Source organism: Chaetodon trifascialis, chromosome 2 (assembly GCF_039877785.1).
Source record: "Chaetodon trifascialis isolate fChaTrf1 chromosome 2, fChaTrf1.hap1, whole genome shotgun sequence".
Classification (NCBI taxonomy): Eukaryota; Metazoa; Chordata; class Actinopteri; order Chaetodontiformes; family Chaetodontidae; genus Chaetodon; species Chaetodon trifascialis.
The window spans coordinates 23540647-23562505 of NC_092057.1; the positions used below are offsets into that span (position 1 = coordinate 23540647).

The window sequence follows — 21859 nt, forward strand, 5'->3', positions numbered from 1 at the left end:
AAACTGAGCCCATTAAAAGGCCATCGATGGTCAGGTCCCTCATACAGATATCCCACACTGCCCTGAGACAGAGAGAAACCATCAGAGGCGAGCGGGCCATTAGAGGTGGGGGGGACATTAGGTGAAGACTGAGGGGGTAGAGGGGAACACTAATGATCTATGCAGACAGCTGTCCTATTAATTAGTGCAGACTGAGAGGTGCAGGTCCCCACATTCACTAGAAGAGAAGGACAGTGGCGCTGACTGACGGTGGGAGAGAATCTGGAGTGAGGGATGCTGGGTAGCAGCTGATCGAGCAGCGATGTCTCGGTGTTGTGATGTTGTATTCTGCACTAATGAGAGCAAGGACACGAAGACTGATATCACAATCTGCTGAATGCATAATTGGAAGAACTGGCCATTTGTTTGAAGCCACTTTTGGAAAAAAACAAAAAGACACGTAATAATTATTAGACCCGCGCCCCGATCATTTTAACTGCCATTAAAAGAACAAGGAGCCCTCTGCACATTTGCTGTATCGACAGCAATAAAAGCAACACATCTACATCAAAGAGCTCATTACAAATTCATGAGTCATGCTTTTCAGGGCTTAATTATTTCTCATATCTTACTCAAGAACTGAAAACACAATCAAACGGGAAAAACTGTGACTGAAATTTCACTTAAGCGTCCTGCTGAATACACACAGCACGCTTAATAAATTACAGTATGAGAGGTTCCACTATGTCACTGAATCTTGTATGTCAGTGCAACACCAATTCCTATTAGCAGATGCTTGTTGGCAAAAAAAAAAAAAATGTCTTTAGGGTTGGCATTCAAAGCTCAGATAAACACTCATTCATGTAGTGTTGCACAGCTCAGGCAGGGCATAAAAGGAAGTGAGCCACAGAAAAGGAATCAGTGAAGAAAAACTTCACCAAAAAACTCCAAGCAAGCAACCTCAAAGCCACGGTCGCACCAAAAAGCGCTGCCACTGGGATATAGGTGGTGTCCCAAGCTGGTGTCACTCTTGGTGACACAGTGGCTCCTCTCAGGGGTAGATGACTGATGAGCTGACCATAGCAGGCTATCCAATCGGGAACAGACGAGCAAACATCAGTCGCCAAACACGACGGAGACGTATTTATACCTTCAACTGCTGTGCTGTGCAGGTGCAGTTCATACTGCAAATAGATTTGGTTCTGATATCTGAAGCACTAAACTAAACTGACACGATGTACAACAGGCACTTCATCATACTTACTGTTTACAGAAACATGTATGAATGAGAGGATCTCAAGCTGCAGACCTGTGCATTCATCCAAATGTGTGACCGATGACTCAGTGGTTAACATGCAGAGACTGAGGAGGGGTGACGTGTGAGTATTCATCATAGAGATGTTTTAGAAATGATTAACACGATCATAATGTGGTTGTTAGGGGTGATGATCAGAGGAATAACCTTTCTTTACTGCTTTTTTTTTGTATTTCAACATACTGACAAGTTTTGATGTTGAAAGTTTGATGTAGAACTATTTGACTTTTAGGCTTTTCATAATCCTTCTGAAAGGAAAGCTGTGCCAAATCTGTGTGAATGAAAAATTATTTTCATTGGCCATTCTTCTGGGGACTGGACAATTTTGTGAGGCACTTGAACTCACAGCACACAAGAAAGAGCTTTTGAATTTCATATTGCAGCTAAGGCTGGCTGGATAGAGCCGTGTTAATAATAAAGAACCACCGACTCTGCTTGATCAGTGTATAGAGGAACAGGCAGGACAGCAGGCAGTGAAGTGACTCAGATGACTTGCAAAGACACAAAAATGTCTTCAGGGATGGGCGGTTTTTGTCACACGGAACAGTCTGCTCCTCCACAGTTCACATTCAGAAAGTCAGATTCTGATTGGATCCGCCCGCAATTTGCACCATTGTCCTTCAACACACCAATGCACCGGTGCCCACTTTCTGCTCAACTGGAAGCTTGTGGGATTGGCGAACCCTTGCAGTCACTGCTCCACATTTTTACACTTCACTAGGATAAAATATAGCTAAACGAAAGGCGGGCGGTTTATCTTTAATCTTTCCACGCTGAGTCACATCCTGGCCTCCTGCGCTGTCCCCTCCTGCTCTGCATCCTCTCCGGAAGGTTCGTTCCAGCAAATCCGCACACAGAAAATGAGGTCTTCAACACACACACCCACTGCGTCATGTAATTATAGTAGTGTCACGCTCAACGTTAGTCGCTGAGCACAGCAGACGCCGAAGCTCGATGAGCACAGACAGAGAGAGGTGAGTCACAGTGGACACAGAAGCAAAGAACCAGTCGTCACACGGCACATGGGACACACATGTACAGATACCAGCCAACCTCACTGGCCTGCTGCACATGCTATTTAACCATTGAACTAGTCTCTTCATAAACACCAGAATTTTCCTTAAGACGGCAAATGAATCAATGCTCAGTGGTTAAAGCAGAAACATTTTTTCAAGAGGATTTTTGCACTGAATAGAAGTTTTAGACTGCAGACACATGGCTGGTCCAGTGCAGAAGACCATAAAACCCTCTGTAATATTTGCTTAAAGCTGCTCTTCTGAATGGTTAATTAAATGAGAGAAAGGCATTACAGGTAGTCATGGCCTCTAAGAGAATTCTCACTGCAGTTCCCTTCAGTTCTTTCAACAAATGTTTTTGGCTTTCCAGTCTACAGATGTGCAGGTCTGATTCACTCTCACCAGAGTCTTGTTTCCAGCCGCAGCTGTTTTCAGTGAAAAAGCTCAACAAACCAAGGATACGCTACAGGCCCAGTGCCAAATGTCAAGCAGGCAAGGTTAGCCGCTACCTGGTGAATATATGGTGACTAATTTGGCATTCAGAGCTGAAAGGAGAGTGAATATCAGGCAATTCAATACAATTCAATTCAAAAAACTTTATTTATCCCCATGGAGCAATTCCTGAGGCAGGCCTAGTAACAAGAAGCACCCTCTCACAGCTGTATGCCCTCTTGCAGTTCACAGCCATGTTTGTCCAGACTCTTATGAGTAGTGGACAGTACAGTGAAGGAATTTAATGAAAGATATTCGGTCTATTTTTTTTGGTAAAATGGATGTTATCACTGTATTGACATGTATGAAACATGCTGTCTTCGCTTACAGACTGTTTTTCCAGGGGAGTGAACAGGACGAGAATCACCTAAAGCTCAACATCAGCACAAACAATGAGCTCGTGGTAACTACAGTGTTTAAAATATGGAAGCTGCTGTAAGAAGCAACAAAATTGTAAAACGTGGATGCTTCATACGCTTCTTCAACCCAGCAAAAAAGGGATAATAATCAACTGCATACTCCAGGTGATTTGACATAATGCAGGCGTCATCATCGTCTCCATGCACGTCTGTCATGCTGCATGCACCTGATATCACTAACAGGCGACAGAGCAGGGATGAAGCGATACCTCTCTCTCGTGTCTTTCTGTCTCATGGCATTCTCTTAACTCTGAACATAAATTTTCATTTATTCTTCTTTCCTGTTTCTTTGTGACAGACACTCGCAAAAATAAAATCATGTCCGGCGTGCTGTCTCATCTGTCATGACTCATCACACTGCATTGGCTCATGCAGACGGTGGCAGCAGGTGGTCCTGGTGACACGATTTAGGACACAAAAAATAAATGACTGACATCATCAGAATGCCGATGATGCCGTACTGTCTACTGTCAAAACCAAACCTACCTAAGACAACAGCGCCATGTACAATACCCAGATTGAGCAATCTTTGGAGGTTTGAGCATTTCATGATGAGGTGCATTTCAAAACAGGAATAAATGAAGGAAAATATCAGGGGGGAAAAACGTTGCTTTAAGCCATCTCATCAGAAGAGGAAGGAGAAACTGAAACATAAAAAACAATGAGAGATTAGGTCTCTTCTCCTGACAGCAACGATCAATGAAACACATTTCTGATCCAATTGCACTACGAGCCACTTGCCACAAACCTGCAGCCCATTTTAAGTCCAAACTCCTTGATTAGTACGGCACGTACCTCTATTACTGTTCTGAAGAACAGCGGAACAATGGGCCTCATGCACGAATCAGGCCTTCGCACAGACCTAACCATAGCCATAACCACTACTTGCCTAAAGTTAAGCCCCACTACTACCAGTTCCCTGGCTAAAGGAACCTTCCAGAGACACAGTGGTGATAGGGTCTGGCCTATTCCAGTACACCATCTGCACCATCTACCATCATGTGCTCACCAAAGTTCTCCAGTTAACACTACAGTCCATTCAGTTTCCATATACCACCATATAAAGAGGGATCTTTATATGATTGCTGGACTACCCAATACTATTGTCCACTATTGTCCACATCAAATCTTTTCCTGTTCCTCAACAGAAAAGAATTCCATTCAATCAACATCCAAATAATGTGCGATGCACAGAATCACTCACACTGCACAGCCCTTCGCTTCCCTTCCCTTGGAGACAGGGGGCTAATTGGTATTCATTTCAGGATGTTGGCCTATCCATTACTACCGTAACTTATGAGACCATTTACCAACCTTTAGGCCCAGCAGGAGGTGGCCTATGAACACAGACTGATACGCATTCGCTCAGCGGTGGAGCTATGGTATGCTGGAAGGCCGGTGGCTACGCCTCGACGCGCCTTACAAGCTGTTATGCACACCTGAAAAAAATGTGCAAAAAACCATGGCCTACTATGTTCTGCACAATATTACAATGCAACATGCTGTGCCACCACCTGAAAGATACAGAGGTCGTTGGTTTCGTGGGACCTGACCACAGACGTGGTGTTGAAACCTGACAGTGACTCATTTCAATCACTGCAGCAGATCTCTTTTGTTACTTTGTGAAATGACCCTGGCCTATGGTCAAGGAAAAAAGTAAAGGCATTTATCTGATAAAGGGTTTTTTTTTTTTTTTCATTCTTGTTTTTGTAAAGTTTCATTTATTTCTTTGAGAGTGTCAAGCATTTGTGAAAAGGGGATGACACATGCCACAGAGTTTCTAATATCTGCTGCTGGTTTTGTAGATGATCTCAGCTCTGACAGGTGGATGGTGCACTGGAGCCAGATGCATCTCAAAAATAAAATTAAGACTGTTAAACTTGTTTCATTTATTCATCCTCCAGCCACTTAAAATGGGTATGTAGCTTAAAACAAAAATGGGTAGACAGTGGACTATAGATTCAAGTGCTTTTTAAATACTTTTAATGTCGAATCAAATGAAGCAATCAGCTTAATTAAATTCACTTCAAAGATTCCACATTTGGATTGATGCTCACCGTTGTCTTTAGATGGTGCTGGTTGGTCCTGGGATACACTGTTAGTGCTGACAGGATGTTTCCTGGCTGTGGTAGGTCACCGTCCAGTGGAATATCAGACTGTACCCCCGACAGAGACCTTTCCAATGATGGCTCCAATGCACTCATCCATGCCTGTTGTTTTGACAGTTTCCTGACCCCCTCCCATGGCTGTAATAGCACGCCTGACTCATTTTTTTGCGCTCATTTTCAGAAAAAAGCTTGTTCTTACGTCTGCACACACAGTATTAATTGCACTGGTGATCTCTTGCCACGCTTTGCACCTTTCTGGACCAGTGATCAAGATGTTTTTTCTATACAAAACTTCACTGAGTAAAGTTTCTATGTCTGCAGATGAAACTTTTTTTCTTTTGGATGTCCTTAAGTAGCACTGCCAATGCTTTTACTCTCTTGTATTCTTTTGTCTGAGTTCAGCGTTGCCTGTCCAATGTCAGTGTCTTGTTAGTTTGTGGTTTGTACACAGCACTTAAATCTGCTGCTCTTACATGGGCTTACTGGCGCATTTGCAAACTGCAAATTTCCTTGTACATGCATCCAATTTAAGATCAAAACAATTAATCAACATACTCAAGTTGGTAAGAACATTTTGGCTGTCGGTGCACGTTTCATGCCCTTGTTGCTTCATATAAGAACAAACCACAGAGAAAAATAAGAAAACACTCATGCATGAGGTCCACTATAACTATTTTACATCACCTTAACATCAGCATAATCCGGAGTTCATCTCTATCTAATCATTAACACAAGATGGTTTGAGGTCTCCGACTGTCATTCAGTGGAACTATCAATAAGCTCCCTCTCTGAGAGCCACAGGGATATGGCAGCAATGACCTGTAGCATTCCTCATAAGCACATTGTTTATTGATGTATTGGTGGGTTGTCAATAAGTCTGCCAGTGGACTAATGGTTTTCTCTGTGGCTCTTATTGGACTGAGTGCATGAGGAGAGGCGAGGGGAGATCATTAAGACAGTTTCCGATCGCATTATTCACTCTGCAGCTTCCCGCACACGCTGGTTATCAGATGAACTCAAATGGGATTCAACTGATTTGGCAGCTATGAGGAGTCCTCCAATGGGAATAATCTAGTGGGTGGAGTGGTGTTGGTTAATGAGTTGGAAGTGTGAAGACGAATTACTGATGCTCTATATCCACCAAAGTCAGGGAGGGATCAACATATTTTTAGCTGAATTGGCCAGGGTCATTTTCTCTTTTCCAAAATTCAAAATGGAAATCAGAATGTGTGAAAATGACCCACGTCCACTCGCCAACCTTTTCTGCTTGTGTGCCATTCACTCCTACTCAGAGTCTGCATGCTTTGTCAGCACACATTCACACACGAGATGTGACCAAACCTGGTGGCCACACGTGAGCTGCACAAGACCACACATTGTTATCCTCACATGGTTTGGACTGATGTCACTATCCTCACACAATTTTTACTACAACCAGTGATCGTTCTCAGTCATCATCAGATACAAGCATGGGAAGTTCTTCTGTTATTGTGAAACTGAGACATCCAGGACAGGAATTTCATGGAGGGCTGCACGGTGGCGCAGCAGGTAGTGCGCGTGCCTCACAGCAAGAAGGTTGCCGGTTCAATTCCCACAGACCAAAAACATGCTAATTAGGTTAATTGGTGACTGTAAAATTGCCCCTAGGTGTGAGTGTGTGTGTGCGTGTGTGTGTGTGTGTGTGTGTGTGTGTGTGTGTGTGTGTGTGTGTGTGTGTGTGTGTGTGTGTGAATGGTTGTTTGTTTGTGCCCTGCAATCGACTGGCAACCGGTCCAGGGTGTACCCCGCCTCTCGCCCATTGACGGCTGGGATAGGCTCCAGCCCCCCCGCAACCCCGAAAGGGATACGCGGTATAGAAGATGGATGGATGAAATTTCATGGATGGCCACATAGGCCCTGTGTTTGGTCCTGATGCACTTCTAAAAATCATAAGCCATTGTGGCCTTTCTTTAAATGGCAAAAGTACTGTGCCTTTTATCAGCAACTGCTTTGACATGCTTTACCAAGCGAGTGTGCGAGTGGAGGTAACAGGTGAATGACACAGCTTAATTTAACAGTATTAATTCATGTTATTGACATAGGGAACAATCTTCCTCATAGATTTGCTCTGGATGAAGTCTGAGTATATTGTATATGGAGACTTATATTTACCTCACATAATGATGCACGTATGTGTGACAGAGCTAATACACTGTATGTAGTTTACAGATTTTGTCATAAAGCAAATCTATCAATTTTACAGTCACCAATTAACCTAATTAGCATGTTTTTGGTCTGTGGGAATTGAACCGGCAACCTTCTTGCTGTGAGGCACGCGCACTACCTGCTGCGCCACCGTGCAGCCCTCCACGAAATTCCTGTCCTGGATGTCTCAGTTTCACAATAACAGAAGAATTTCCACATGCTTGTATCTGATGATGACTGAGAACGATCACTGGTTGTAATATAAGTCTCCATATACAATATACTCAGACTTCATCCAGAAGATGTTAAAACTTGTTTTAGTCTTACCAACGTTACTAGTATTAAGCCCATTGTTGTCTGGAGCTGATTATGTTAGTATGTAACAATTGAGCCATCTCACTTCCTTCTCATCTCTGCCTGGTTACATCTCATGTAAAGATAACAGCCCTTTACACCAAAACACGTGAGTTGAAATAGAATATCCCTTTAAGAATGATAATAATTTCATCACTGCTACAGCATCTATGGAAAAATATTTTTAAAATATTATTATAATTTTTACAATCTTACAATTATTACAAGTGGCCATTACACAGTACGTCTCTATTAGGCACCAAGTGTGAGTTCCTCTCTTTACGCCACAATTTCATCTGCACCCAGTTAACTACAGGATCCACAGGGGTCAATAAACAATACACTGATACAGTACTGTGTATACGCCTCATTACCCAGCACTGCACTCTCCCTGTTGTCAGTGAGTGGAGAGGGCAGTTTCATAAAGTAGCTGCCTCTAGTCACACTGCTGCGTCACTACTGGAAATTCCCTTGATGGTTAGACATGTTTGCATCTCGGTTTCTGTTCTGTGCAGAATGTGAAAATGTAACTTCCTTGCAAGGAGAAAAATCACAATACTGATGCACTCTGATAGACACTCAAGGCCTGTGAAAGCTGTCTGGTAACACCACTCAGCCTACACATCCCTCGTATAATATAAAGGTTCAAGCATTCTGTGTACACCTTCTGTACTGTGGACATTTGGGCTGGTCAAAGCAGGAAAAACACAGGTGTAACGAACAACAAAAAAGATGGCTCAGTATCATGAAGTGTCCCAGTGAGGATTCAGGATTCATCCTGGTCCTGTTATAACATGTCAAATGTTGGAGAAACTGCTGGAGAAGACCTCATTTTACTGAGGTCCCTGCACTGAGAGATCCTGGGTATCATCACATAAATACATCAGCAACATCAGAGTCAATATACACTATCAATGAAAGTAACTTTAGAATTTTTCTGTCTATTTCTGTGGAGATGATTCCATTTATGGAAATCAGGGCTCCTTCGTTGGGATCGGCACTCCCAGTGCTCAATGAAGGCCTTGGCAATAGCACTGGTACATAGCCTGATATGTACACAGAAGCTGTTGATATGGGTGGACCTTGGAAGAGCTGTAGTTAACCTTTAAATAAGCATGGTCAGACAAGTTCAGGGTTTGGCTGCACTGTTATCAGTATTTGAACCTCATTTATTCATTCAACATCAGGCATTCTCAGTTTGCCTCCTGTCAAAGTACCTTTTTCCCTACACTGTATCGAGCCATCCCTTTATGATGATGTATTGATTAGAAATGTGCAACCACATTCTGTTTCCATTTCGTGGACAGCGTAAGATGCTCTGAAGAGTGGGCCAATGGTCCCAAGACAAATGGAAGTGAGCAAGTGGCTCCGATGGCCAGAGTGACATGAAGAATCAACATCAAAAGAAGGCAACACTCGTTATCAACAACTCCATAGCTGCGAACAGCGTACGTCTAAAGGGGTTTTCCAGAGATTTCATGTCATTTCCATAAAGGAAGACATGAGAGTCATATTAAGAAAAGAACAGTCATATTCAACGCAGAGGCTGAGATGTCTGTATTTTCAGTTGTCTGTAAAGCTCAAAGTCCAAAAAAGCTGGATGCCATATTTCCTATAGTGAGTATAGTGTCGTTTTTTTTAGACAGTGGTCTAAAAGCACCAATGCTTTTTAAACTCCACCACCCCCAGTTTCACTCCCTAACTGAAAAATCTGAGTAAAATTTGTAATCTTGTTCCTATCACAGAAATAATATGCAGATGATGTTACTTTGTGAGTGGTATAACCCTTAACAGGTGTGGCACATCAGCTGCCCTGCTGACTCACAGTCATTGTGGAAGGTGAAAAGTGTTGCCATGCCCTCTCAGTGTCCTCACACCTGACAAAAATGTTATATTACCCAAGCTTAAAAAGTGTGTTGCATCATTGCAGACTACACAGAAATCCTTCACTCATACTCTGCTGTGCAGTTTAGTGTTTCCAGGGTGATAAGAGAAAACCTCAAAGCTAATCAACAGCAAAAGTGTTTGAGCCGAAGCTCGCTGATACAAAATGCAGAGACAGTTGGTGGAGTGGACAGCAGGGGTTCACGAGCTGCAGCCAGGCAGGAGAGCGAGATACAAAGAGAGATGGAGGACGCTACAAAAATTGAAAAAAAGACAGACCAAAGGAAAAATGACACTTTTGGTGGCCTGAGATGTGGGGTAAACCTGTCTGACAGCTGAACCATGTTCAAGAGGTACGTACTTCTGACAAGACAAGCATGCTGCTTTACATCTCAATAACTAATAAACATCTGGCAATTCAAGAGGGGAGAGTTCCAAATGACACTCCCAATCAGATACCAGAGGACAGAAAGAGAAAGAAAACTCAAGGGGTGACACGCAAAGAGAAAACGAAAGAGAGCAAGTGAAGTTTGAAAGAGAATAGGAGAGCAGAGGAGGCATGTCGAGACGGAAAACTGAAAGAGAAACTGAGAGCGAAGCAAGGTATCTCAATAATGTCTAGTTTCTTGATGCGTCTGTGTGAAACAACAGCAGCCCTCAGCTCAATCCAGTCTGAGCTCTGATATAAGACAATACAGCCACACTCAATGTAGTACACAGAAAAGACTCAACAACAAAGATGGCTATTGATGATGAGGAATATACATGCCGAAGGAACTGAAAAAGTATCAGAGAGGCTCATGTCTGGATAAGACCACATAAATCTAGCCCGAATTTGAGGTGATTTTGTTTTGTGATTTTGCACCAGCGTAATGGTCGATCGTGAACAATCGTCCATCTATACCCATGTCGTTTCGTCATGTTAAACGACCTGTTGCACAGCGTCTGGGGCGCCTCTCGACACCCCAACCAAAAGACTAGCATGTCAGAATTTTTTTTGTCTTGACTCGTCTAGTGTGGCATCTCCCACAACAGCGTTCCTGAGCGTTTACCAATCACGTGCCCTCTCCAGACGACAGTCAGGTAACCATGGCAAAGAGCAGGAGGAGGAGGAGGGATGCTGAGGTTGCTGCTATCAGGTGGGCCAATGGAAGAGAGGAGAAGTTCGTTGAGCTGTGGCAACAGTTCCCCTGACTATCTGACGTTTCCTTGAGGGAGGAGGACCAGGTCAAAAAAGACAAATGTTGGCAAACAGTGGAAGTACTTCATCAGCCAGGCGAGTAGTCGGCTGGGCCAAAGTTTACGCCGCCTCTTACATTTGCTTTTAATGTTAAAGCGCATCCACAGCCATTTTCCCTCTCTTTTCTTTTTTTCGGTACCCAAGGCCACAACATCACACACAACGCTTCTGTCAGTTTGACTGACAGTTGCTTCACCCGCCTCCCCGATGACACCCAAACACAAGCTTGATCATGAGATAAGACGTGCCATGATTGGTCGGGGTCACGCGGCATGGCAAGAGTTCACACCACTGTCATTATTATATCTGACACGGTGAGAGAGATGAATGGAAAAATATCCCATATGAATGAAACGCAGAGCAAATCTTAATCACAAATTCAAGAACAACAAACAACAAATGAGTGAACACGTGTTGGCTGTTACGGAGCATAACAGTCTGTCATGTTCTTTATGGTGGCACCACATGTCGCCATCTTAGCCATCACATATTTCCGGTTCCCATCTGGTGACCAGCATGGGGTCACATGATCACTCATTTGTAGCCACATCTTGCAAACACAAATGCAACCACAACATGTGCACAAATGCACAACATGGCGACTTCTAAGATGGAATATGGTGCTCATTGCCTGATCATCAAGGAGACACCGACCCATGCTGGAAAAACCAGGCTGGCTGCAGCTAAAACTGTCCATGAGGGGAAAAGAACCATGAGCGAACAAGAAACTAAACCTGAAAAACGATTAGAGCTGGGTTTATTTTTGGAGAGAGAGAAATGAAAAAAAAAAATCAAAATATGTAGCATAAGTTGCAGCATTTAGCTTGGCTCGGTAGACTCGGCAGGTATTCTCTGTGGAGCAGAGCGGAGAGCTGCTTCTGGGACGACGCTGCGGTGCTTCTGGTGGAATGACAGGCGGGATGCAGCCGTGCCCGCTGGAGTTTGAGGTTGACTGAGCTACTGGCTGCCAGACAGCATGTTGGATAATGAGCACATACCACAAAAGTTCTCAGCTCCAAGCCAACAAGAGGCAGAAATGCTTCATTTCGTCACATGCTACCAAATACACACATACACACACGGGCCAAAACACAAATCCACCGGCAAAGAATGGAACCAGCAGGAAGAGGTAGAGTAAGGATGGACACGAGAGCCTTGACTGGCAGAAATATCACTTTGTGGAGCGGAAAACAATGATGAACACTGAGAGAGATGTGGAGTGTTGGTGGAGAGAGTGAGTGGGCAGCAGCCAAGACGGTGTTTGCCTTTCTCTCTGTTTGCTGGACATGCAGGTTAATATAAGAGTACAGAGGCAAACAGGGAAATGGATTCATGGCAGCAGGCGGGCACAGCTAAACTCTCCGGGCAGCTGGACAGTTACGGCAGCACACGGGAAAGGCGACAAAACAGCCTTTAGATTTCCTCTTGGGTCTAATGTTTACCAACTGAATCCGTTCTACGTGAACTCGTTAGGAGATCTCTCGTCATTGTGACAAGGCGGGTAAATAGCTGCTGTGTAATTGATTGCTTTGTCAACAGTTTATGTAAGGTGTGTTGGCGAACGCTGCTCCGTGGTGTTGGTGCTGCAGAGCTGTGAATCCTCAGGCTGAAAAAAAGGAACAGCTTTCTCACCCTCCCACTCCTCCTGCACTCCTACCACCATTTGCTGCTGACCTCCCGTGTCAACCGAGCCCGAGCCTACATTCCTTTAGCTGCTCTCTCCCGGGACGTCTCTTCCTCCATCGCCTCTTATCTCGTGTTTTACTTCTGTGCTTATCTTCCCAAACAGCCACACATTATTGTTTTCACTAACACCTCCTGAGGTCTTTAAGATGCTTTTTGGTGACCGTGTGGGTGGTCAGCTACTACTATAAAGCTGCCCTGTGTATCACGAACTTATCTCTTTTCACCCTCTGTCTTTCAGCGCTGCCTCTCCTCCTCGCCTAAAATGAACCTCCATCCTCCTCGGCCTGTCCCTCCTCAGAGGCCATGTTCAGACAGCAGAGATTCAATTTTTTCCCACATAGCTATCTAAAACTGAACAGACATTTTGTTACAAAGTCTCAACAGGAAAAAAGAGGCATGATCAAATCCAAACCTTTCAGACCGGATTTAAAACGTATTTGCAGGTGGTTTAAAATGGAATTCAAATCCTGCAAATGCAACTCAGCCAAACCGCTCAGGTCAGATTTCAAGCGCACATTTTTCACTCCGCGCAGGACAGGCAAGAAGAACATTTACACAGATATGGAGGAGAGGCAAAATGTGCAGGAGCAGCTAACATGGTATATCAGCTCTATACTCCAACCTTAAAATGCCTCCATAAAATGAAATAAGAGAACCTCGATACTGGGTGGCAACCAATTACATTTACGACTGTGACAAAGTCGTATTTTTCTGTAATCATATTTTCAGGCATTTACTTTGGGCACTGTAGTATCTTTTATCTTAAGTATTGTATGTTGCTGCATTTCAAGTCACATCTGTAACTGAGTAAATACAAAAGTCAAGTGATAAAGTCCTGATAAACTGTGTGAGAGTGGAACAAAAGACAGGAGCCCAGTGAGCAGCTGCAGCAGAGAAGAGCTGCAGAGAGCTCCACGTCCAGAGAGGAGACACAGGTGGTTTCCAGCTGACTCTCACGTTTGTCATCACGTTTTAGATCTGTATGTTCACTGGACGAGCGTCAGGAAGTGTGAGGGACACGCTCACATCTGGGCTCAGGCTTCAGAATGGTGTCATTGTTACAGCTAAGATGAGCAGAAGTGTAGCTCCTCATGTGCTGCATGAGCAGCAGGTGCATGCTGGGTCTGGCTAACATACAAAACACTAAAACGTTCATGGTGGATCCTCCAGCCTATGACCTCTACATCTGCTTAGAACTTCCAACTTCAGCGAGGTGGACTGGTTACAGTGGGACAGAGAGGCTGAGTGGACTGGTTACAGTGGGACAGAGAGGCTGAGTGGACTGGTTACAGTGGGACAGAGAGTCTGGGAGACCAAGGGGCTGCGCGCACGCACGTATGCACACATGCACACACACACACACACACACACTTACAACTGCTGAACTGACAAGACAACATGATGCATTGTTTAAAAAAAAACTATGAATCACTGTCAAGAGCATGTGGGTGTTTGTTTGCACAGTGCATACAGGAAGTGTGTGTAGAGCTGACACAGTGGAGTATCTAAAATTAACCCCATCCCCATCTTACACATTCAAATGATGACTAAATGTAAACACAGTGGATCTGGAGGCACAGACTTACACTGACAGCTATCGCCTCAGTCTTTGCATGCTCATATGCATCATGTGTACGGATAACCTCGTGTAGCCACGTCGAGTAAAATGTTTCGTCTGCAACGTTTTCAAAGCTTTCAATTAATACATGGGTCCAGTTTGGTTTGGGGCTCAGGCATGAATTTTTGGAGCCATGAAGACCTCTTATGTGACTAGAGTCAACAGATGTTAATGTGGTAAAAAGCCTTCTCTGACAGGGTACAAAGGGGGGGTGATCAGCATCAGTTAAGTTCACAGAATCGGCAAAAACCTGAAAGACAGTCTGGATACTCAGAATAGTCTGCCAAAATCTATAAAATGCCTTATAAAACGTCTTTGAAAAAACATGAGGATAGCTTAATGGATTCCAAAATCGATCAGTAATAATATGATATGACCAAGGTCAAGTCCTGGAGTGCCTACGATTCATTTTATTTCATTCCTAAGTGTTTTATGGGTAGCATTATTTGATTCAACACACCGTGGTGTGGAGTAGAGTGTGTGGTCGCTGCATCACTATCAGAACATGCAATAAAAAGGCGGGAAGCTGGTTCATGTGAACACACTCACCCTGGGTTGCCAGTTTTCATATTGCTTCTGCAGGTTGGCCCCAATGGTCTCCAGGGCTTTCTGTGGACTCATCGACAGAGGATCTGCCCAGGAAACACAGAGTGTAAGCACAACGCAATCACGCTCATAGCAGAGCAATGCCACACACACTCCGTCTGCAGCTGACAAACCAACCGCCATTCAATTATTGCCTGCAAGCAATCGAATCAGGCAAAACGATCATAGTGATAATTCAAAAAAGAAGGCCAACACTATTTAATATTCAGGCAAAAGATACAACCACGCTGTGATTACACAGGCAGCTGAGCATTTGTTGTTTCAGGATCAAAGAAGGTTCTCAAAAGCAGGGTTCAGAAAAATAGCAGCAGCCCTTCAGGTTGAAATATTGATGAGAGTAAATCAATACGGCATGAAGAATAGCACAATATAGACTGAGGACAGATCAAATTGTGCTCAGCAGACAGAGAAGAATGAATTGGCAAGTTTGCAGCATATACTGATCTGCTTCATGCTGGAAATCAAACCACTGCCTTTCTGATTTTTGAGGCCGACTTACAATGAAACATCACAAGAGGACAAGTCGTAACTTCAGGTTCACTTTACTTTAATTATCGAAGAACATGTAACTTACTTGCTATGTTAGCACCTTCAAAACACAAACTAATGGCTTTTTATTATCTAGAACGGTAAAAATGCATCCTGCGATGCTAAAGTCTGTGCCTATGTGAGCTGTGATCAGCTTAAAACACCATTTCACAATATCCTGCTATGATGAAAACTTAAAAAGTGTCGGTACGTAAAGGAAGCTTCACACACCACGGCCACTCAAAGCACATGGAAGCTTTTCTATGAGCATGTAGCTGCAACATGTGTCATAAATGAAACACTGTGGTGCATCTCGGGACATCACCTCGTATATTTCCAAACACCATCTGAAAAAGTGGCAGGTCTGCACAATGTCAGCGTCCCCAGAAGGCGCCGAGAAAGTGACAGAAACTTTAAGAAGCGTGTTCCCTCTTTAATGTGCTTTCCTGACTCCTGAGAGTCAGCCAGTCTCAGAGGAGCTAAGCGATGGTTTTGAGGTTCTTTTGTTTTTTGTTCTGTGTCATGTCGTGTGGTTCTGGTGGGGGCAGACTGCTTCATCCTCAGCTGACAGAGGCTTTATGAATTTGGCTCCTGTGGGAGTGACAGAGAGTGTCCCTAAATGCTGCAAAGTAAAAGTAAACTTTCACTGTCAAGTTAAAGTTGACTAGTCTTGAATGGCTTACCATTCCTAAAAAACCCTTTGATCCTGAGGCGTTCGGGCTGATTCTTACACCTCATTTACAGGCTTTTGGCAGTCACTATATGTCTTGATTTGACTTAACATACTTATTTTCAAGATAAGGTAGAGTACCACGCCATCAAAATGAATGCGAGTGCTCTGCATGTGATTTCAACACACCACACAGCTTTATAGAAATGGATAGAGGAGTGTGTCTGTGTTCTACGGTAATAACGAGTCTTAGTGATGTCAGGTTACAGCTAAGCAAACAAGGAAGTGAAATCAGGGGATTACCAAAGTCAGTCGGTGTCCTCTGACAGTCTGTTCAATATTTATTGAGATAATTCATTAAGGAGCAACGAAAGTGGTGAACCAATCAAATGACCGTCTCTACAGCCAGGTCGCTAAAGTTGCTAAAAACTGCATGGTTCTACTTTTTACCTCAGTTATGTGCAGTCGGTTTGTGCATTTGTCGCAATTTTCACACTCACGCCTGAGAGATCCAACATCCAACTCTTCTTGTTGCATTTGAGTGTCCGTCAGTTTAGCATTCATGTGGGTGTGTGTCTATGTGGACTCACTCACCGATCCAGCACTCCAGTCTGGCGCAGGGGGAGGTCTTAACCACATCAGGAGGGTCCACTCCCACGTTGAGACACAACACCAGCGCTACACTCACGGTCTTCATCTGGGGGAGAAGACACAGAACAAAACATCATCCTTGCATCACTCATCAGTGCTTAAATCAAACCAGACCAGAGCATTTTGGATCTTTCAAGCCGAGCATGTTTGAATTCAGGGAGTTTTCCAGCAAACCGCATTGTGCTGCTGCTGGCCACTGAAGCTCCAGTGGAGCAGTGACGGTTAAGTGTCTCGCTCAGAGGAAACTCAACAGGAGTTACAGAGAAAGGAGATATTCTCCTTCCCACCACATGTTCACTTGGTCCGGGGATCCCATTATGTCGAACACTGGCATTAATGTCACAACACCAAGGAATTTACAGTAAGAGGCAGTCTCAAAAGCTTGTCACTATCAGATTAAGAAAAGGCCCGTCTTTAGATAAAGAAATGTCAAAATGGGAAAGAAGAATGATAAAAACAGACCGGAATCACAAAAGGTAATGAACCATGATACAGAAGAGCACGGGAGCAGGAAGTGAGCGGAAAGAAAGACGAGCCATCTCAAATACAACAAGCATTGATCCATGGGTTATATGGCAAGTCCTAACACACACATGCACACACGCACGCACACGCACACGCGCGCGCACACACACACACACAGGCTTGATAAGGCAGCACAGGTGTCCTATAGTGCAAATTACACCTTGCAGTAGCAGGGAGCCATCACTTCTCTCTGAGCACCTCAAAAGCACTTTCCTCTGTGCACCACAGCACACATAAGTCTTTGTGACACCTTGTTGGCCAATCTGTACCTCTAATGAACGGTGGCCGAGAGAGCTCAGTGCACCGCACCACACGTGCAAATAGACACAACACAAGCAACTGAAGAATGCGTAGCATCTAGAAAACGCACTGCAAATACGCGAACATGCTGCAAATACACACAACACGACCACATACACAAAACGACAATGGAAGTGTTTCCAGAGGACACCAAACGCGCTGAGCACGGCTTGGACGCGCTCCTCGTTGTCATGGCTTGTGACTCCTGAAGTTATTGAAGCATTGCTTCCAGCGATCTGATCACCAAATAGCACCTACGTTCTGCAGCTGCACCACATAACTAGTTTAATATATAATATATAGAGTTGGAAAATAATGAGAAACTGCAATTAATTGATGAAACTATCTATTGTCTTCGCTGATCTCACCATCAGACCATGTCTCCAGCTCGGCGTGTAAAAACACAGCCCTCTCATTCATCTGAACGGGGCCAGTCAGGCTGCACAGCAGGGGGGCCCACGCTGACAGCTCCCCTGGAATGCACAGGGTGGTTTGGAAAAAAGCTGATCCTGGCTCAAGTTTGCCGCAGCGCGATGCTATCTGACAAGGATCTGCAGCGGCCGATCAAACACATGCAAGTGCACATCGTGATTACTTGTTGACTGTTGACCTTGCGATCGCTGCAACAGATAAAATGATACCTCTAAGAGATAACTTTCCAAAGCTGGAGAATCCCGTCCCAGAGCATCAGAAACTGCTGTGCGGTGATTTGGCATGTGATAACCCTTCAGACTCATGGATCTGTTCTCAATCTGGACTGTCTTTGTGCCTTTATGTCGCTCTGAATGCCTGCTAACCCTTAACAACAGGGCTTGATGAGGGCACATTCTTGGCACATCGGCATAAGAAATAAACAACACAATGCTTGTCCCGATTAAAACAAACACACAGATACAACAGAACAAAAAATCCAAGTAGGAACTGGTCTTTCTTCACCTCATATATATTTAATTTAACCAATGGAGCTGATGCCAAGTGCAGCAGGCAATTACTGACTGACGACAAACACTGTAGTTTTAAATACATGGTGATGAAAGACTATCCAGTCCTGTCCTCTTTGGCGATCATCAATAAAATTCCAAAAATGAGCATAATTAAAACACATACAGTAGATGTATATAACGCTGCTTACACTCATTTTCTATTGTCAAATCAGTGTTTTCCCATCAGCCATCATGTCACCATCACAGTCTTATAACAGCACAAAATGTACATTAGTGACAACATGTCAGTGTTCTTTGTAGACTCTAATGCTGTGTTAAAAAAGGAAGAAAGGTTTTTTGTAGAGAACTGAGTGCTGCGTCAGTGTGTTTAGTTTTTTTGGTTTAGTTCATGGCTGTTGCTGGTCCTTGATTTTGCAGTGGCCTCCGGCACAGCAGGACAACGATTTGGAGGCACTGCTCGACCTGCGCTCACCAGTCGCTGTTTCATCGACGTGTCACTTTGTGAATCAAAGCCCGAGAGCGTTTATTCTGGGACAGATGGCACTTGAACTTCACATGGCCCTGCATGTCCTCCTGGCTCCAATTAGCCGTGGGTCAGCTACACGCAGGGCTCCCAACAGGGCTCATTTCTTTCTTACAGCTGCTTGGTTACAGCTGAAATCAGGTCAAAGGAATATGGATTTTTTTTTAGAAAAAAAAAAGCCTCTAGTCAACAGTTTTAATTGCTATAAAAGTAATAAAATATTATTTTGAGCTGTTTCTGTCAGGGAAAACAAAGAGAACAACCAAAATTGCCATCCCTAGAGCCACACTGCCAAAACGGCTAAAAATTCAGACTGATGCATTCACTGTCCATGAGTCAAGGCGAGAATCTCAACGCTGAGGCACAGAAACAAAAACAACTGTACATACACACACACACACACACACACACACACACACACACACACACACACACACACACACACACACACACACACACACACAGTATAATTGGGAGCTCTGATAGTCTGTACACGTACAACATTGTAGGTCAATGCAATAGTGTCAAGTGACCTTTAACAAGCAGTGTTGATACTGTGTCTGTGTGTAATGTAATGTAACCCAGAGAGCACATATTGTGCGTATACAGTGGCTTACGTGACATCCCAAGGCTGAGCAGGGCTCTGAGGCCTGGTGCTCTGAAGGTAATTAAGGTGGCCTCTGCTTTCCCACCGACAGAGGAAAAGGTCAGTGTGCTAGTGGGACTCAGCAGGACAAGACTCGACAAGTACATGCATCCACACACACACACACACGCACACACACGCACACACACGCACACACACGCACACACACACACACACACACACACACACACACACACACACACACACACATCACATCACTTCATTCATTTTCAACTGACCTCCTCACCCCTCGCCCTTTTCCCACCTGTATGGTGCACGTCCTGATGAATGGACACTCATGCAAAAGTTTTCTTCCTGGGTACACAACTACCCGCAAACAACTCTCTGGTTGCTGTGATGAGATGTGAGTCAGCTGACAGCTCGAGCTGAACTTACCCTGCCGACAGTGGCGTGATATTCCTGAATCTGGCTCTGTGGTGCTTCGAGCGAAACGTCGGCATGCTAACGATGATAATGTTAACAACATGCTGACATTGAGCAGTTGTAAGGTTACCATGTTCACCTTCTTGGTTAAGTGTGTTAGAAAGTGCTAACTTTGCTGATTAGCCCTAAACAAAGAACAGCTGACCTGATGGTGGTGCCAGATGAAAAGTCTGAGGACCACCAAAGTTCCTTCAGTTCATCCTGAGGGGAACATGAACGTCTGTACTAAATGTCATAATGTAACGCTCTCCTGTCTGATTGGCTGGATAACGACATTCATCTGATCCAGTGTGAGAACCACACAGAGAACAAGCATACACATGGTTAGCTAGCAAAAAAAATGTAGAAAAACTCAGGAAAAAAGGCAAAAACTTTCACTCCGAAAGGGAAAATGACCTTTGTCCTGAGGATGACTTCCCACCCAAAAGTGACTGAGGGGAAGTCAACGTTAGAGGCCCGACAGTTGCTCTTCAACAAATCCACAGACGAGAGAAAGCTGCAGCAGAGGTCTCCTTTCATGTAAAGTCACCTTTTGGCTAAACAGAAAATGACGGGCAGCTGGTCAAGGAGTCAGCTGTCAGCGCCACAAATGACATTTTATTCAAAGGCTACGAAAAGAAAAATGATATTAAAAAATGTCACGAGTGTACCGCTTGGCCTGACATGCCTCAACAGGTACTCACTGTGTGAACGCTTCACTCTGCTGTTTGACAACTCTGTGACACGCTGCACGGCTAATGGCGTTTGTTCGATGGCTTTTCATCCACAAAGGAAGATTTGCTCACACTGTTGCCAATGAAAGGACAAGAGGTGAGGATATTTAAGTTCAACACTACGTGCATGACAGGACACGTTTTGGGCCTTTGCTGCACAAAGCAATATAAACTGAGTTCCCCGAGTTCTACAGTTATCACTGTGTAATCCATCATCAATCCATTGATAGCAAAGTTATGGATTTTGCCCATGTAGTGACTCTAGTTGTGAGGATCATTAACTCCATATGGGGAAAAGCGCTGCAGCATTGCTCGATCAAACCTTTACTGGACGGAAGTGTAACTGCTCACGGTCACTTCCTCCTGTATGCAGACGTTTGTTGAGTCGCAGCAAAGTATTTTACGGACTGCTGCCTCAGATCTGTTCCTTTTTGGTGCCACATAAGGAGCAGTGAGACACCTACAGTATAGGACTTTCACTATACGTTGTATGATTTGATGCTAACGTTGAAGAATTCTGTACCCATTTGGATGAAGTGGCAGCTGAATTCGTCGGGTGTCAGGACAGGACAGGATGCGCTTTGCTTACCAAACACAGAATTATTTGAACTGCACAGTGATTGTTGAAATGCAAGCCTGCAGGGCAAAGGACAGCAACTTTTGGGACGTCTTATTTCCTCTCCTCTCCTTCTGTGCACTGAATGTCAAAGCCTACTTTGGCTGCTCTTATCTCTGTGAGATGGCCTTTTCACAGATGAAAATAATCAAAACAGCACAGCACCTGCCTGACTGACAAGCACCTTACTGATTGTGTGAGACGAGGTGTCTCTAAGTATGAGGCCAGCCACAGAGCACTGACTGATTGTGTGCAGTCACACTTAGAGCACTGACTTTGTGAAGCTTTTCAAAGTTAAAAAGAGTGAGAGTCTGTCTCGTACCTTGTTTCTTTCCCTTTGGTGTTCATGTGGCTCACTGTAAAGATTGACACTGCCCTCTTTATTGTGTTAAATTAAA

The 21859-nt window shown here is 44.2% G+C and overlaps 1 protein-coding gene across 6 annotated transcripts in view; it reads right to left on the reverse strand.

Annotated features, from left to right (window-relative positions):
• Window positions 1-21859, reverse strand: part of rptor (regulatory associated protein of MTOR, complex 1) — a 170026-nt gene that overhangs the window by 134890 nt on the left and 13277 nt on the right. For all 6 annotated transcript variants that reach the window (XM_070973757.1, XM_070973765.1, XM_070973739.1 and 3 more), the window contains exons 3-4: window positions 16694-16796; window positions 14845-14927 (exon numbers count right to left, since the gene is read on the reverse strand). In XM_070973757.1, coding sequence (XP_070829858.1) covers window positions 14845-14927; window positions 16694-16796 — 186 coding nt within the window. The remainder of the gene's footprint in view (window positions 1-14844; window positions 14928-16693; window positions 16797-21859) is intronic.